Source organism: Somniosus microcephalus, chromosome 22, assembly GCF_052327205.1.
Source record: "Somniosus microcephalus isolate GS21.2 chromosome 22, FLI_Smic_1.0, whole genome shotgun sequence".
NCBI classification, from domain to species: Eukaryota; Metazoa; Chordata; class Chondrichthyes; order Squaliformes; family Somniosidae; genus Somniosus; species Somniosus microcephalus.
The window spans coordinates 21,934,130-21,951,132 of NC_141008.1; the positions used below are offsets into that span (position 1 = coordinate 21,934,130).

General features: G+C 48.1%; 1 protein-coding gene across 1 annotated transcript in view; it reads left to right on the plus strand.

The window, feature by feature from the left end:
• The window catches only part of rasa4 (RAS p21 protein activator 4), a 336,682-nt gene that overhangs the window by 202,047 nt on the left and 117,632 nt on the right, over nucleotides 1-17,003 (plus strand). Inside the window, exon 6 of the mRNA XM_085964291.1 lies at nucleotides 9,252-9,333. Coding sequence (XP_085820417.1) covers nucleotides 9,252-9,333 — 82 coding nt within the window. The remainder of the gene's footprint in view (nucleotides 1-9,251; nucleotides 9,334-17,003) is intronic.

Consider the following 17,003-nt stretch of genomic DNA (forward strand, 5'->3'; position numbering starts at 1 on the left):
TGAACAGTGGGAGCAACAATCTCTCACCTTAACTAATGATGTTTAAGGATGGAAAAGGAAACAGAGGAACAGCAGAGAAGGAATTTGGGTGAATTAGAGTCAAGTCAGGTACAGAAAGAGAAATAAAGAGAGGGAAAGAAAGATTGGATTAAGAGCGAGAGAGATAAAAAAGACAGAAAAGAAAAGTATTTTGACATTTTTAAAATCTCCCAACAACAATTCACTACTTGAAAGAATGAGACTCCACAGTTTAAATTGTTTGCTTTCTGGGCCAGAGAGGTTGATTGGCAGTCATTAACAATTATCACATTGTTAAAAGGGTACTTACACTATTAGTTACTAGACTTAACTTTATGTGGTGAGTTTAACGGGCAATTAATGTGCAAATCCAGCAAGTTCTTAAAAAATAACAGGGAGGCTAAGGACGAGATGCCGTTTGTGCAAAGCAAACAGCGGAGCGACGTAAATCGACCAACAAGTTCTGGAGCTTCACAACTCACAGCCCCTGAACTTTCTGGCCTATTTACAGATGAATAACAGTGTGCATTGTTCACACTCCTTTATTTTTTCAGCAAGTTGCGGCCATTGTTTCAGAACAGACTCTGCTCACTTTTCTAAACTCTTAACGGTCACGTCAAGAGTTAATCAGCTATTCAAATAGCTATTCAAGAGCCTTGAACCCTACAAGTTAATACATTTCAGCAGCAGCTTTCACTCTAGCAGCCAAGTCTTCAGCTCCATATTGCTTCATTAGTTGCCTCAGAGAAGAAACCTATTAAAGAGACAGTCCAGAGAACCGAATGCACAGGTAAATATGGGCTGCATTGTCCCAGGTGTGGTCTGTGTGACTGCCACAATTTCAGCTGCTTGATCGAATGGGAAAAAATGCATCAGCCCACCTCTACTGAGTTTGGATCAGGTGCTGATTATGAGTCAGTTTGTAAAAGGTCTCCTATAACAAATCATTCAGAAAAGTCCCTGTGGAAATTCCCTCACTGTTACAGCAACAAATTACATAGAGCTATTTTTAAATCAGGAGGAGGTGGAATACTCAGAGAAGTTGTGTTGCTCACCTTTCTTTTTTTTTCCAGCCTAGTCCTCTGTCACCCTCTGAACAAACCCCTTTCACTTCTCCATGTCACAGTTGCAAAGGACATGTTCCACACAAGGGGCAAATTAGGAAAGAGAATAACAGAAATGTACACTCGGGCCTCACGCTCTCAGTGTGTTGTGAGGAATTCTGATCTTGTCATTGTGTTTGTCTTGCTACTGAAATACCCCAGTAATCCTCTCTGAGTCAGGTACATGTTTTAAACCCGAGAGAGCCACAGTTGACATTTCATTTTGTGTCTTGTACAAAGTAAGACATTTCTAGATGGTGCTCTTGTAGTCGATGAAGTTTTTAAAGCATCATGGGGTTTTAAAAAAGTTTTTAAACCATTTAAATAAAGGAATTTTTATTAGCTTCGCTTCCATTTATTGGACACCAGCCCTTGCCAAAAAAACACTGGTCCTGTCACCTTCCCCCAGGCTTCCAGCAATGGCACTCTGTTCACTGTAACTTGTAAACATAAGTGTTAGATCCGTGTACTTTTGATGTTGTGTGTCCTTCAATAACTAGACACGAGACTGCAGGAACAATCAACAGGTATTTACTGGATGAGGGTTACTCTAAAACTAAATGTACAGATCCCTACTCAGGGTTTATATACAGGTGTGGTCACTGCCGGTACTACAGTATACAGGAGCTGTAAAAAGTAGTTCTCCCCTTAAAGGTACATACACTACAATTCCTCCCCTTTTAGATTGACAGTACCATAACATTCATTTAACAATTAACACTTTTAACATGCACATTAACTGAAAATAGTCCATTTATAATTCAGTCTTTGGGGCGGCTTCCTGATCCTTTCTGGATAGCACCTTTCCTGAGTGTCTTGTTCTTGGTGCGGAGGCCCCCTGTCGTCAGTTGGTTCATCAGCTTCCGATGCTACTGTTTCTGGGGTAGATGCTACCTGTATGTCGGGTTCATCACCAGGTGCGCGAGACATGGGGTTGACTCGTTCCTGTGACTCTAGGATCTGGTCAACATGGCGTCTCACAATGTTCTCCCCAACATCCACTGTGTACATTAGTGGCCCCTGCTGTGTGCATATCGTTCCTGGTTGCCATTTCTCTGTTCGGTAGTCGCAGGCCAAGACTGGTTGCCCTACATTGAAGCTCCTTGTCGGCTTCTCATTGATGTGCCGGAATTGCTTATTCTCAACATCTCTTCGTACATTTGGTCTGAGCAAATCCAGACGAGATCTCAACCTTCGGTTAAAGAACATCATGGCCAGGGTCTGGTTGGTGACTGCATGTGTCGCATTTCTGTAGGCTAACAGGAAATTGTCCACCTTATGCTGCAGTGGAATGTCGTCATCGCACATGGCCCTTACTGCTTTTTTAAAGGTTTGTACGAACCTCTCAGCCAATCCATTTGTGGCTGGATGATATGGGGCGGATGTGTTATGCCTTACCCCATTCTTTTTCATGAATCTTCGAAACTCTTCGGACACAAACTGTGGTCCGTTATCAGAGCAAATCTGCTCTGGCAAGCCGTTCCTGGCAAATATGGTCCGTAGGACTGCAATAGTTTTCTCCGTGGTGGTGGACGACATTTTGATCACCTCAGGCCATTTCGATTGCGCATCCACGGCTATTAGAAACATTGAGTCCATGAATGGACCAGCAAAATCAATATGCACCCGTTGCCATGGAGATGAGGGCCACTCCCATGGGTGTAGAGGGGCATGTGGTGGTGCATTTTGGACCTTCTGGCATCCTGAGCAACCTCTTTGTCAGGTCCTCGATTTGCTGATTGATCCCCGGCCACCACACATAAGCCCTAGCAAGGCTTTTCATTTTCACCCCTCCCAGATGGCCTTCGTGAAGCTCATTGAGCACTCTCTCCCTTAACTTGGGTGGAATTACCACTTGGGATCCACACATCAAGGTCCCCTGGCATACTGACAGCTGTTCTCTTCTGGATGAGAATGCTGGCAACGGTGAGTTGCCATGTGTTGGCCATCCCTTCACCGTCAAGTCATATACCCGAGACAGTGTCGGGTCATTTCGGGTCTCCTTCTCTATATCCGCGTTCGTTACTGGCAAGCGTTCAATTGTAGTCGAATGAAATATTTTGACAGGGTCCACTGCTGGTGCTTCCTCCGCAGTAGGCAGTGACAGGCGTGATAGCCCATCAGCGTTTCCATGCTGTTTCGTGCCCTTATACTCGATTTCATATTGGTTCGCCTCTAGAAAAAGCGACTATCTTTGTAGCCGTTGCGCAGTCATCACCGGCACGCCCTTCTTTGGATTAAAGATGGAGACAAGTGGTTGGTGGTCAGTCAGCAAGGTGAACTTCTGCCCGTGCAGATAGTGGTTGAACTTTTTCACTCCCCACACTAGGCTGAGTGCCTCCCTGTCAATCTGGGCGTAGTTACGCTCAGCTGAGGTTAGTGACCGAGACGCAAAGGCTACCGGCCTCTCCGAGCCGTCCGGGAACTTGTGCGACAGCACCGCTCCAATGCCATAGGGTGATGCATCACACGCCAACCGAATTGGTAGTGCTGGGTTGAAATGAGCCAACACCTCTTTTGATGTGATCAATTCTTTGCGCTTCTGGAAAGCTCGTTTACATTCGTCATTCCACTTCCATGGTACCCCCGTTTGCAGTAGGGTGTTCAGTGGGTGTAGTACTGTAGACAAATTCGGCAAGAACTTATGGTAGTAGTTCACCAGCCCGAGGAACGACCTCAGTTGTGACACATTTTCCGGTGCTGGAGCCTTGACTACTGCCTCAATCTTTTCAGGGGACTTATGTAACCCCTCTTCATCAATAACGTGGCCACAATACGAGATCTGCTTCTGGAAAAACTCGCATTTGTGGCGATTTGCTCGGAGCCCATATTCCTTCAATCTAGTGAGCACCTGCTCCAGGTTGGCAAGGTGAGCACTGTCATTTTCGCCCGTGACCAGGATGTCGTCCAAATAACACTGGGTCCCTGGAATCCCTTGCAGGACTTGATCCATTGCCCTTTGCCAAATAGCCGGAGCTGATGCTACCCCGAACACCAGCCGGTTGTATTGAGCTGATGCTACCCCGAACACCAGCCGGTTGTATTGGTAGAGACCTTTATGAGTGTTGATCGTGAGGTACTGTTTCGAGGCTTCTTCTACCTCCATTTGCAGGTACGCCTGGGCCAGATCAATCTTAGTGAAGCGTTTCCCTCCAGATAGCGAGGCGAAAATATCTTCAATCCGCGGAAGCGGATATTGTACCATGTGAAGGACTGGGTTCACTGTCACCTTAAAGTCCCCACAGATGCGAACTTTCTTTGGTTCCCCAGGCATATTACTCAATGACCTCTTCATTACAGGAATGATGGGTGTGGCCCACTCGCTCCAGTCCACTTTGGACAGTACTCCTGAACGTTCCAAACCTTCCAGCTCTGCTTCGACGGCTGGGCGGATCACATAAGGCACCGGTCTGGCCTTAAAAAACTTTGGGCTTGCATTTTCCTCTATTTTGATCGTCGCTGTTATGCCTTTTAGTGTTCCAAGTCCCTCCTGGAACACTTCTTGTGCATCAGTTAGCATTTTTGACAGTTGTCCAGGTGTGGCGTCGTCATCCTTTTTGGCATCTACAGTCAGTGCTTGTATGGAATGCCAATCTAGCTGTATCTTCCGGATCCATTCACGTCCTAGTAGTGGTGGTCCTCCATCTGGCAATACATATATGTCAATTTTTGGTGTTTCTTTACCGTTATATACAACGTTCACCCTTATTTTTCCTTTGGGGTAGACTTTTTGCCCCGTGTACGTCTTCAAGACAATCTCTGTATCTCTCAAGGGTATATGTGAGAATAGCCGCTTGTAGTCCCTTCGGTTTATGACTGTTAGGGCTGATCCTGTGTCCAATTCCATTTTCACTTGGACTCCAGCTATCTTGAGTGTGACCCAGATAGTTTGATGATCCTCCGTTTGGATCACCTTATGTAGTTTCAGACAACCCAGCTCCTTGCTTCCGGAGTCTGTATCACTTTTCTGTTCGTCTGAACTACTCTCCGTCACCTTCTGTACCTTCTTGTACTTCTCCTGTGGAGATTTCTTGCTGCTGGTTTTCTTTCCCGACCTGCAGACTCTTGCTATGTGTCCTACTTTTCCACACTGTCTGCACACTTTGTCCTTAAACCAGCAATCATTATGGTCGTGTGTTGTTCTGCTGCAGCGATAGCACTTCACTGTTCCGTATGACATTTCATTTGTGCCATATTCTTGCGGTCTCCGTTGTATCTCTGCAGCGCCCCGTGTGGCTGCTTCGTGTGATACTGCCATGCTGAAAGCCTTGTCCAGCGTAAGATCCTTTTCTGATAGAAGCCGTTTCTGGGTTCCTTCACTTTGAAGCCCACACACAAACTTGTCCCTTAAAGTATCTGCTAGTCCCGTTCCAAACTGGCAGTGTTTCGATAGCTTGCGCAGTTCCGTTAAATACTCAGCATTACTTTCATCTTTATGCTGGTTCCTTTTGTGAAACTTAAATCTTTCTGCTATCAGCAGCGGTGTGGGGTTTAAGTGGTTCTGTAGGATTGACACTATGTTTCCAAAATCCTTGTCCACTGGCTTCTCTGGGGTTACTAGGTTTTGCAGTAAGCCATAGTTTTTGCACCCATGGAATTCAACAATACCAGCGCTTTCCTCTCATCTGGCACTTCATTTGCCTTGCAGTACACTTCTATGCGTTCGACATATGTCGTCCAATCTTCGACTTCATTGTCGAACGCTGTGATCTGTGATACTGCCACTCTTTGGCATCCCTGGGTGTGGTTAGACTGGCTCAAAATGGCGTTTTCCCGTGCTTTCCCTTCTTCTTGCAGCTCAAAATGGCATTTTCCCGCGCTCTCCCTTCTTCTCTGCTGCGGCTCAAAATGGCATTTTCCTGCGCTCTCCCTTCTTCTCTGCTGCGGCTCAAAATGGCGTTTCCCGCGCTCTCCCTTCTTCTCCGCTGCGGCTGCTCGGCCCTTGAACACCGGCTGCGCTCTGCGCGTTTCCCCTTCTTCCCCGCTGACGCTGCTCATCCCTTGAACACCGGCTGCGCTCTGCGCGTTTTCCTTCGCGACTCTCTCTCTTCTCCCGTCGACGCCGTTCGGTCCTGAACACCGGCTGCGCCCTGTGCGCTCTACCCTCTCTCTTCTCCCGTCGATGCTGCTCGGCCTTTTCTGTGCCGTCGGTCGGCTCTAGCCGCCGCTGTCCGGGAAGGGTCTGCGCCGTACCTGTTGCCAGCCCGTTTCGCTGGACCACCGTGACTGGAGAACCAAGCCCAGCCCTCAACAGCCTCCCCTGCGATGCTCAAATCTCTGCTGGATGACTGGGCGGTTGCTCGTGGTCGACGCCCGTGCTTCTGGCCTCAACTTTCTTCCACTGTTCTCCAGGAGCGAATCCCTGGGAGGTAATGCAGAGTTGCAGGTAGGTTCGAATCTGCCTCATCGCCACTGTTAGATCCGTGTACTTTTGATGTTGTGTGTCCTTCAATAACTAGACACGAGACTGCAGGAACAATCAACAGGTATTTACTGGATGAGGGTTACTCTAAAACTAAACGTACAGATCCCTACTCAGGGTTTATATACCGGTGTGGTCACTGCCGGTACTACAGTATACAGGAGCTGTAAAAAGTAGTTCTCCCCTTAAAGGTACATACACTACAATAAGAACATAATAAGACGTAGGAGTAGGCATAGATCATTTGGCCCCTCGAGCCTGCTCCACCATTCAATAGGATCATGGCTGATCTGATCTTGGCCTCAGCTCCACTTCCCTGCCCGCTCCCCGTAACCCTTGACTCCCTTACCTTTAAAAAATCTGTCTATCTGCACCTTAAATATATTCAATGACCCAGCCTCCACAACTCTCTGGGAAAGAGAATTCCAAAGATTCACGACCCTCTGAGAGAAGAAATTCCTCCTAATTTCCGATTTAAGAGGGTGCCCCCTTATTCTGAAATTATGCCCCCTAATTCTAGATTCCCCCATGAGAGGAAACATCCTCTCTGCATCTACCCTATCAACCCCCTTCAGAATCAATGGCCTAGAAATTGAGTGGGGTTAGCGCCCAATTAGCGGCGCTGGAGGGCATTGCGCTGGAATTATAGCCGTTTCTGAAATTGACTTGGGCCTTACCATCGGCGTTAGCCGGTAGCGCTGCGCCGGCACCGATGACGTCATCGGTGTGCGCAGCATCCCGGTTGCCGTGGTAACCCGGCCCCAAGCCCAAATTCAGTTGCGCCCGCCTCGCCCGTGGCAGGCGCAACCAACGATTGTGGAAAGGGTTCTTACACGCCTTTGCGCCGGCGCATAAAGGTGGAGCGGCGGCCGGCCGCGTTCCCGGCGGCCGCCTGCCCGCACCTCCCTTCCCGGACTCCTGCATCACCCCCCCCCCGCGGCCCTGATGTGTGTGTGCTGCGAGCCCGGCACTTCCCCGAGGTGCCGGGCTCAGATGTCGGGGGAATCCGCCGGTCAGTTGTCGGCTGCAGGCAGCTCCTCCTTAACAGAAGGAGGAGGCCTGCAGTTCCCCAGCCTGCCGCACCACATCGGGTGCCGCAGCGGGGGATTAGCGCCGGAAAACCCAATTGAACGCCCATTTTGAGGCACTAAAACCCTCCTTTAGCGCCCGCCGCCGTCTGGGCCCGGCGCAACCGAATTTTCGTCTGGCGCTGCCGCATTAACGCTGGCGCAAAATTTCTGGCGCTACAGCCCTGGCGAACCCACAACCCAATTTCTAGGCCAATATGTTTCAATAATTCTCATTCTTCTAAACTCCAATGAGTATAGGCCCAACCTGCCCACCTTTTTTCATAAGACAACCCCTTCATCTCCGGAATCAACCTCGTGAACCTTCTCTGAACTGCCTCCAATGCAAGTATATCCTTCTTTAAATAAGGAGACCAAAACTGTACGCAGTACTCCAGGTGTGGTCTCACCAGCGCCCTGTACAGTTGTAACAATGCTTCCCTACTTTTATTCTCCATTCCCTTTGCAATAAAGGCCAACATTCCATTTGCTTTCCTAATTACTTGCTGTACCTGCATGCTAACTTTTTGTGATTCATGTACAAGAACCCCCAGATCCCTCTGTACCTCAGCATTTTGTAATCTCTTCCCACTTAAATAATAATTTGCTTTTTTATTTTTCCTACCAAAGTGGATAACCTCACATTTTACCAATTAAACTCCATCTGCCAGATTTTTGCCCACTCACTTAGCCTATCTATATCCCTTTGGAAATTATTTGCGTCCTCCACACAATTTGCTTTCCCACCTATCTTTGTATCATCAGCAAATTTGGCTACATTACACTCAGTCTCTTCATCCAAGTCATTAATATAGATTGTAAATAGTTGAGACCCCAGCACTGATCCCTGTGGCACCCCACTAGTTAGTGTTGGCCAACCTGAAAATGACCCATTTATCCTGACTCTCTGTTCTCTGTTAGTTAGCCAATCCTCTATCCATGCTAATATATTACCCCCAACACTGTGAGCTCTTATCTTGTGTAGTAACCTTTTGCGTGGCACCTTATCGAATGCCTTCTGGAAATCCAAATACACGACATCTACTGGTTCCCCTTTATTCACCCTGCTCGTTACATCCTCAAAGAATTCCAGCAAATTTGTCAAACATGATTTCCCTTTCATAAAACCATGCTGACTCTGGTTGACTATATTATGATTTTCTAAAAGTCCTGCTCCCACTTCCTTAATGATGGACTCCAGCATTTTCCCAATGACAGATGATAGGCTAACTGGTCAATAGTTGCCTGCTTTCTGTCTCCCTCCTTTCTTAAATAGGGGCATTACATTTCTGGTTTTCCAGTCCACTGGGACCTCTCCAGAATCCAGGGAATTTTGGTAGATTACAACCAATGCATCCACTATCTCTGCAGCCACCTATTTTAAGACTCTGGGATGCAGGCCATCGGGTCCAGGGGACTTGTCCACCTTTAGTCCCATTAGCTTGCCTAGTACTTTCTCTCTAGTGATAGTGATTGTTTTAAGTTCCCCCCCCACCCCAATAGCCCCTTGATTATCCATTATTGGGATGCTTTTAGTGTCTTCAACCGTGAAGACCGATACAAAATGTTTGTTCAGCGCATAGGAAAGGTCCTGAGGTCACGAAAGGTGCTATATAAATGCAAGTCTTTTTTTCTTTTCAGAGACCTGGCTCGGAAAGATCTAAATGGAGCTTCGGATCCCTTTGTGAGAGTGCAATACAACGGGAAGACCCAAGAAAGCTCTGTGAGTCCAGCCATTTCTTTCTGCGCCAGTGGTGCAATAATGGTGATGAGAGAGCTATTCAGAATTGACCAGCTCCTGTTGAAGGTGTTAATAACTTGCAGTTTAATGTCCTCATTCTGGATATTGGGTGTGAGGTCGTGAGTTGTTCTGCTGCGAATCTAATCACTGCTACATAACCAGCAGGCTAATTTAAACACACTGCACTAAAGGATACTATATTCCATTAACTTATTAAAAAAAAACATATCTTCACCAATTTTCACTTCCACTGGTTTCCCCTTTCTCGGCAGCGATGGCTTGTCCTTCTGCTCCACTCCTAGAGCACCCGTTGTCCTCGGTCTTCCCTCTCGCCCCAGCTCTGCGCCCCTTCACGTTGCCTCTAGCAACGTAGCACATGACCCTCAGTGCCTTTTGGGGACTCTCCAAGCATGCACAACCTTTCAGCCCTCTGCTATGTCCTGTCCTGCCCTCTGCCTGGCTTCACAGGAACCGCAGTGTGCCATTCGGATCCAGACGTCTGCCATTGCAACTTCATCTCGAGCAGCAAGATACCAGATGCACAGGAATCTCTTGGGGATTAATAGTAATTAAACTGAAGTACAAGAACGAAACCTCATATTTTTATTCTTCTGTTCGAGGATTTTTAAAAAAATGATAAAATGTTCTCTCTCTTCCTCAAAATCAATAAGGTTCTTGAAACGTTGAGGTCAAGCATTCATAGATTTATTAAATATATATTACATGCAATAGTACTTAAGCATACACTTAGAATAGTACTTACCACACACCGGGCGATGTAGGTTCTGGAAAGTTTATCATTTATTCCAAGGTTACGGGGCCCCTTCCCACTTCTGATCTCCCAATTTCTTTCCATAATATATCCTGAAGTTAGTAGCCCCAATTTTAACCTATCCTGCTTCGTGGGAACAGGACAGGTTCGGATGGGACCCCGGTTTTACACCTCGCCCATATTTATGCTGCATTGACATCAATGAGTAAATATTCGGGCGGGGTATAAAACGGGCATCTGGTCTGAAGCGGTGGGTTAGGTTAAAGTGGGGTCTAGTGTATCCTCTGACTCGTTGGGGCGATTTTCCCACTGGAGACGAGATAGAGGCGGGTTTCGGTTTGCGTGGGTTTGAAACCTGCCTCCACTGATAGTTTTAAAAAAATTGAGATTTTCCCCTGATTGGCCACTTGATTTCAGAGGTGTGGGATGCCCTTGGTCAATTAGTGTTTTGGGACTGAAACCCGCCTCTGTTGACAGCACTTTTCCAGTCTGATTTTATGGCTTCTTGCTCCCTTGGCTCATTCCACAAGATTTCTGCCTATGCTGCACCACCTGCAACATTTTTGAGAAACCACTATGTCCAATTCCAAGGCAAGGGCCTCCCTGAGGTTCTCGGATGAGGCGCTGAAAATGTTGTTTGAGGGGATGACAGTTAGCAGCGAGGTGCTCTTCCACTCATCTTGGAGGAAGAGGCCTGCCAAAGAAATCTCTGTGGGTACAGCTGGCAAGGGATATAACCTCCAGATCTGTGTGGAGATTGGGAGAATGTTTGTGTATTGATGAAATGCCATCCCTGTTGGAAAGCATTAAAATGATTTGAAGGCAAAATGTTGGCATTATGGCATCTGTTCTTTCGCCTTAGGCAGCTCCACATTGCAGGCACCACCACACTTGCGTTGTCAGGTTGGTGGCCTGAGTGAAAGGAGACCAGAGAGTCATGTCCATTGTCAATGATGTCCTAGGATGGAGCCAAGGACATGTGCCAACTTGGCCAACCTATGCAAATCTGGCCAGGATAAGTTCATCCCGGGCAGCCATGTGCTTGCGTGCTGCCGCTGCTGCTGGTCCTCTGAGCTCCTCCTGCTCCTTCTCCTCCTCCTCCTGCTGCTCCTCCTCCTCCTGCTCCAGCTCCTCCTCCTCCAGATCCCCCTCCTCCTCAGCCTCCTCCTCCTCATCCGAGGAGGGCTAGAACTGAGCCACTTGCTCATCAGGAAGCTGCAAGCCAAGAAGCTGTGCGATGTTGTGCAGTGCGCAGCAGACCACGACCACCCTGGAGACCCTGTATGGTGTGTACTGCAGGGCTCCACCTGATCGGTCAAGGCAACGGAAGCGCATCTTCAACAACCCAATGGTTTGCTCGATGATGGACCTGGTTGAAGTGTGGCTAGCGTTGTAGCGTTCTTCAGCCTCGTTAGCTGGCCTCCTGATTGGCATCATTGGCCACTTCTTCAGGGGGGTAGCCTTTGTCACCAAGGAGCCATCTGTTAAGTTGGTTTGGCGGATTGAAAAGTGGAGGAACACTAGAGTGCTGCAGAATGAGAGTCATGGCAACTACCACAAAATTTGGCGCAAACATGCAAGAACTCCTTCTTGTGGTTACACACCAGCTGTACGTTGAGGGAGTGGAAGCCCTTTCGGTTGACAAAGATAGCTGGGTTGTAAGGGCCACATATGTGCAGTCTATGATGCCCTGCACCATTGGCGTGCCTGCCATATTTGCAAAGCCAACCAAACGGGCGGTTATACTTGCTTGATCCCATGAGAACTGGATGTAATTGTGGGCCTTAGCAAAAAGGACATCGGTAACCTGCGTGATGCAACTGTGGGCGGCCGACTGGGAGATGCCACTGATGTCTGCTGATGATCCCTGGAAGGAGCCTGAGGCAAAAAAGTTGAGTGCGGTGGTGACTTTGACAGCCACTGGTAAGGAGTGTCCACCCGTTCCTCTGGGCACCAGGTCTTGCTGCAACAGGCCGCAGATCTCTCGGACAACCTCTCGCGAAAGTCTCAGCCTCCTTTGGCACTGCTGCTCACTCATGTTGAGGTAGCTCATCCTTTGTCTGTAAACCCTCTGTGGGGGGTATCTCCTGCGGCGAGGTGCCTCGATGCGCTGGTGCCTTCTGCCCTGTGCAGTATCAGGTGACTGAGCAGGAGGTTAGGGCTCCTGCTGCTGTTGCTCCTGAGCTGCCTGGTTCTGCTGCTGCCCTGGATGGTCCTCATCCTCATCTGAGTTCCATGCAGAAAGAAAACGAATGGTTCCGAAGCTGCTTGCAGATGCCTCCTTTAGGGAAGCTCTCAGTCCTAGCGGGGAGAAAGTCTTCCAAGGAGGTCCCACAGTTGATTGATTCACAGTTGCAGCACCTCCGAATTTGGAAGGCCTTCTAAAAGTGTTCAGAGACCTTTTAAAGCAAAGGTCTGGCACCTGCAAGTAATCCTTGATGCAATAAACGATGTCTTGTTAGACCTGCAGCAGTGAGGAGGCTACCCACGAGTCAACCTGCCAGGTTTACCTGGCGTGGTTTAGGAGGTGCGTGGAGCATGCTGAAATGCTCAAAAAATCACGAGGGCCTCTCAAACTAGGCTTAGAAAGGCCCTTAACGAGCACTTAGTGATCACAAGCATCAATGGCCAGCTGGAGGCGGTAGCATTTCCCGACCTCCAAAACCGGCACCGGCAAAATCCGGCGGAGGCGGGTTGGAAGCAGGTTCTGAACCCGACCTCATTGAATCTGATTTTCCCGCCTTTTCCGCCTCCAAGCCTGCCTCCTCCGATGGCAGAAAATTGACCCCACTGTGACCAATGCCAGGGGAGATTCAACATTTATACAGCACCTTTAATGTAGAAAAGTATCAGAAGGCACTTCACAGAAGTGTATTCAGATAAAAATGGATGCCGATTACCCCTCAATCTTCTATAATCAAGGGAATACAAGCCAATTTTATGCAAACTGTCCTCATAACTTAACCCTTTTAGCCTCGGTATCATTCTGGTGAATCTGTGCTGAACGCCCCCCCCACCCCCCAAGGCCAATATAGCCTTCCTGAGGTGTAGTGGCCAAAACTAAAGGTAGTTCTCCAGATGGGGTCTGACCAAGACTCTGTACAACAGAAGCATAACTTCCTCAGTTTTCTATCCCAGCCTCCTTGAGATAAAGGCCAACATCCCATTAGCCTTGAGACTTTTTTTCTACATCCCATAACTCTGCGCTGCAGCCTACGTTCAAGAATGTGCCCCCAAGTTTCAGGCCGCAGCTGACCGTTACTGTCCCTGCCCATGTGCCAGCTCTGTGCTGCATGGCAGCTGCAGGTGACCCTCGCAGAGCTTGGCATCTGCCCTGCTGCTGATTCAGACCCTGAGAAGGCAGCTTCCCACGGTCCTGCTGTGATTGGGGTGCTTCTGAAGAACCTTCCAGCATAAGCAGATGTGGGTGCTGGCAGGAGGGCGGGCACACCGCACCGCAAGGGCAGTTTGACCTGCTTGGCATCTCTCTGCTGGACCTCACCCTTCCCTTCCTCTAAACACGGAGTCACCTTGGTGCCAGTAAAGGGAGCTCAGGGCAAATAAATAAATAACAGCACCTCATCTTTCGATTAGGCACTTTACAGCCTTCTGGACTCAACATAGAGTTCAACAATTTCAGATCATAACCTCGGCCCCGATCATATATATATTTTTCATCCACACTTTTTGTCTGTGTCTTTTTTTCTTCTCTCCCACATGGCAGCTGTCTTCCATTCTGCCAGTGCAATTCACACTTCATCTCGAGCCATCCTTTGTTTCTTAACCTGTCCCATTACCATCTCCTCTTGCCTTGAATATCTCTCAATGTCTCTTAATCTCTCCTGCCTTCTATCCTATCACAGGCCTTCCCTTTTGTTCTTTCATCACTTCCCCCCCTTTCCCACTTGCTTAAAAATCTGTTCCATTTCCTGCTTTTTCCAGTTCTGATGAAAGGTCATCGACCTGAAACGTTAACTCTGTTTCTCTCTTCACAGACGCTGCCTGACCTGCTGAGTATCTCCAGCATTTTCTGTTTTTATTTCAGATTTCCAGCATCTGCAGTATTTTCTTTTTGAAATAAATAACAGCAATTGGCACAAAGGCGCATGCGAGCTGGAATAAAAAAAGTGACAAGGGCCTGTGAAAGGCCTAACATTTAAAATCTGCCTGCAGGACTGCCCCAGGACTCCTTCCCACTGGGTTTAGGTTGCCATGGTCCTACTGGGGACTCAGCATCTAGTATGCTCGGAGGCCGGAAAATGGCACTCCCCTTCCCCCGCCCCTCTTACACACACAACGGACGCTCCCGCCTGCTTCAGATACTTGGACCAGGCCCAACCGAAGGATTTAGCGGATCCAAATCTAGCAGGAATTAGGGATGCCAACTCTGGCTGGACATATTCCTGGAGGTGACCTCCCGCCTCCGACCGCCCCGCCCAGTCACGCACACTTTTGTCCCCATCGCCAATGTTTTTATAACTAATAAACTAAAATGTTCAGAGAAAATGAAAAAACCCACGATTTTTTCAGTGCCCCAATGATTTAACTTCAGGGGGTTGCTCGCAGCTGCATCGATGAGACGAATCTTTAATTCCTGGAGACTCCAGGCCAATCCTGGGGGGTTGGCAACCCCAGCAGGAATCTGCCAGAACTGACTCCCGCTGAATATCCAAACTTCTACTGCCCTTTAGTGCACCAAATCAGGGTGCTAAGAAGACATAATGGGGCCCCAAGATTTGTAACACAAGAAAAATGAAAGGTTAAATATTTCACAATAATATTATGAAGCTTACCGAGACGGCAGATTTTTGTGTGTTTGAAATTTCCTGATGAACATTGTTATTTGGAGCTCTGAGCCTGTGTTACAAGTGTGTGCCGTGAGGTTTGTTGCATCCTCCCAGGTTTCTGAGTGAAGACGTTTAACCAAGTAGCCCACTCCCGCAATGTACCAGAATCCCTCTGTGCACCAGTTCCCAAAATGCACTGTGCTAATAGAGTACAACTCCCAGAATGCAGTTAGAGGCTGCCACCTTCTCCCCATTCCAACATAGGACTAGGCAGGGAACGTGGCGCTTAACAAAAAGGAAGCTGTATTCTGCTCTCTGACTGGCCAGTCCTGCTGTCAATCATAAAATGACATTTGATGCTTTTAGAGACACACCCCAATTTTGCAGATGTGTTCCAACTTTTCTGATTGTAAATCAGATCAGAAAAGAAATATTCCCAAAACAGCCACCATGACAGTTCACCATGTTCCCAGTGATATTAAACAGGTAAGACCATGCTTTGCTTGAGGTACAGTGGTTTTAATGATAAAACGCTGTACATTGCTCGAATCCCACTGCCCCCCCTCCCTCCCATTCCCCACCTCCTCCCAACTCCTGGGACTGTGCTCTGCACCCTGAACCACTGCCATACCCTATACTCCAGCTCAGAATAAACAAATCATAGACTGATTACAGCACAGAAGGAGGCCATTCGGCCTGTCGAGCCTGTGCCGGATCTCTGCAAGAGCACTTCAGCTAGTCCCACTCCTCCGCCCTTTCCCTGTAGCCCTGCAATTTTTTTCCCTTTAGGTACTTATCAAAAATGCCAAAGATCTATAAACTGCACCTCAGGCCCCAGACTACCAGCATCACAATTTGATGCATGTAAATTTCAGTGTCGCACTTGGGGAAGGGTTGGGGGAAGTATAGAAGAGAAAGCCATTCAGTTCTTACTGGTTTCTATTGATCTTGGGAACGAGCTTCCGATTAATATGCACCTACCAATCCACAGAGAAACTTCCTCAGCAACAGAATATACCCTCCAATTGATCTCAGGATTTACCTAAGAGCAATTGGCCTCCATTTGAACCTAAGGATGTGTCTATACCACAATTGGACCTTGTTGCCTCAAAGGGACATACTAATTGCACAGTTTCACCTTAGCAGCAGAATAATACTTTATGCGTTACGCAGTAATCCAACATCATCCAACTTACCATGAGCATCACCTCGCTAACTTTCTGCAATGATAACACTTGTTTTTCTTTTTGGATTGCTGTCCCTCAGAAGTTGCGACAGGAAGCCCCAGGAGTGTGTCAATATTGTGGGTCCCCAGGGTTGTGTCAACAATTCCAGGCGCCCCCTACCCAACCAATGGGGAAAGGTTTGAAATCCACTGCTGCAGTGTATTTTAGTCGAGTATGCATGTTACTCACGAGATGGCTGCTGCAGAACTACTTTCAAGCTGTTCATTGCACAATGAGACTTATATTCATGTGTGTTGCAATTTAGCACTGAATGTAATATAATTCAAGGACTGAGTGAGGATTCTTGGGCCATCACAGTGAGCTCCTTTTGTGATCCATGTGAGCCTGCATATGGACTGTTGGGGGGAAAAATTCAGTTGTTTGCGCCTCCCGTTAGCGCCTTAAGAGGGCGCTAATGCGGCGCAAAGCAACTAGTGCCCAGGTGCGGTGATGTTTGCGCCGCTCGCGAAATTACCTAGACATTTTGTGGTGGCGCTAAACACTACCTCCACGATCTCCTGCGCTGGCAGATCGTAACGTCAGTCGAGTGCGCAACGCCCCGGTAGCGCCGCGGACCAGACATTGAGTGGCGCCCCCTGCCTTACTGCCTGCTGCTAGCAACGACAGGTTGAGTGGAGCGTTCTGCAGTCAGGAAGGGACTGGGTGAGTGCTATTTAAAGGCGACCACTTCCTGCCTTTTTTTGTTGGTGACATTTTTGCACCACGCATTCTGAGAGAGAGAGAGAGACTTCTGGAGAGGTTCAACGCTGTGTGAAGGAGTTTTGCATACTGAGCAGCACTTTGCAGGTTCATTTTGATTTGACCTTCCTTGTATCTATTTAGAAGAGACTGTGGGGGCTGCACTCT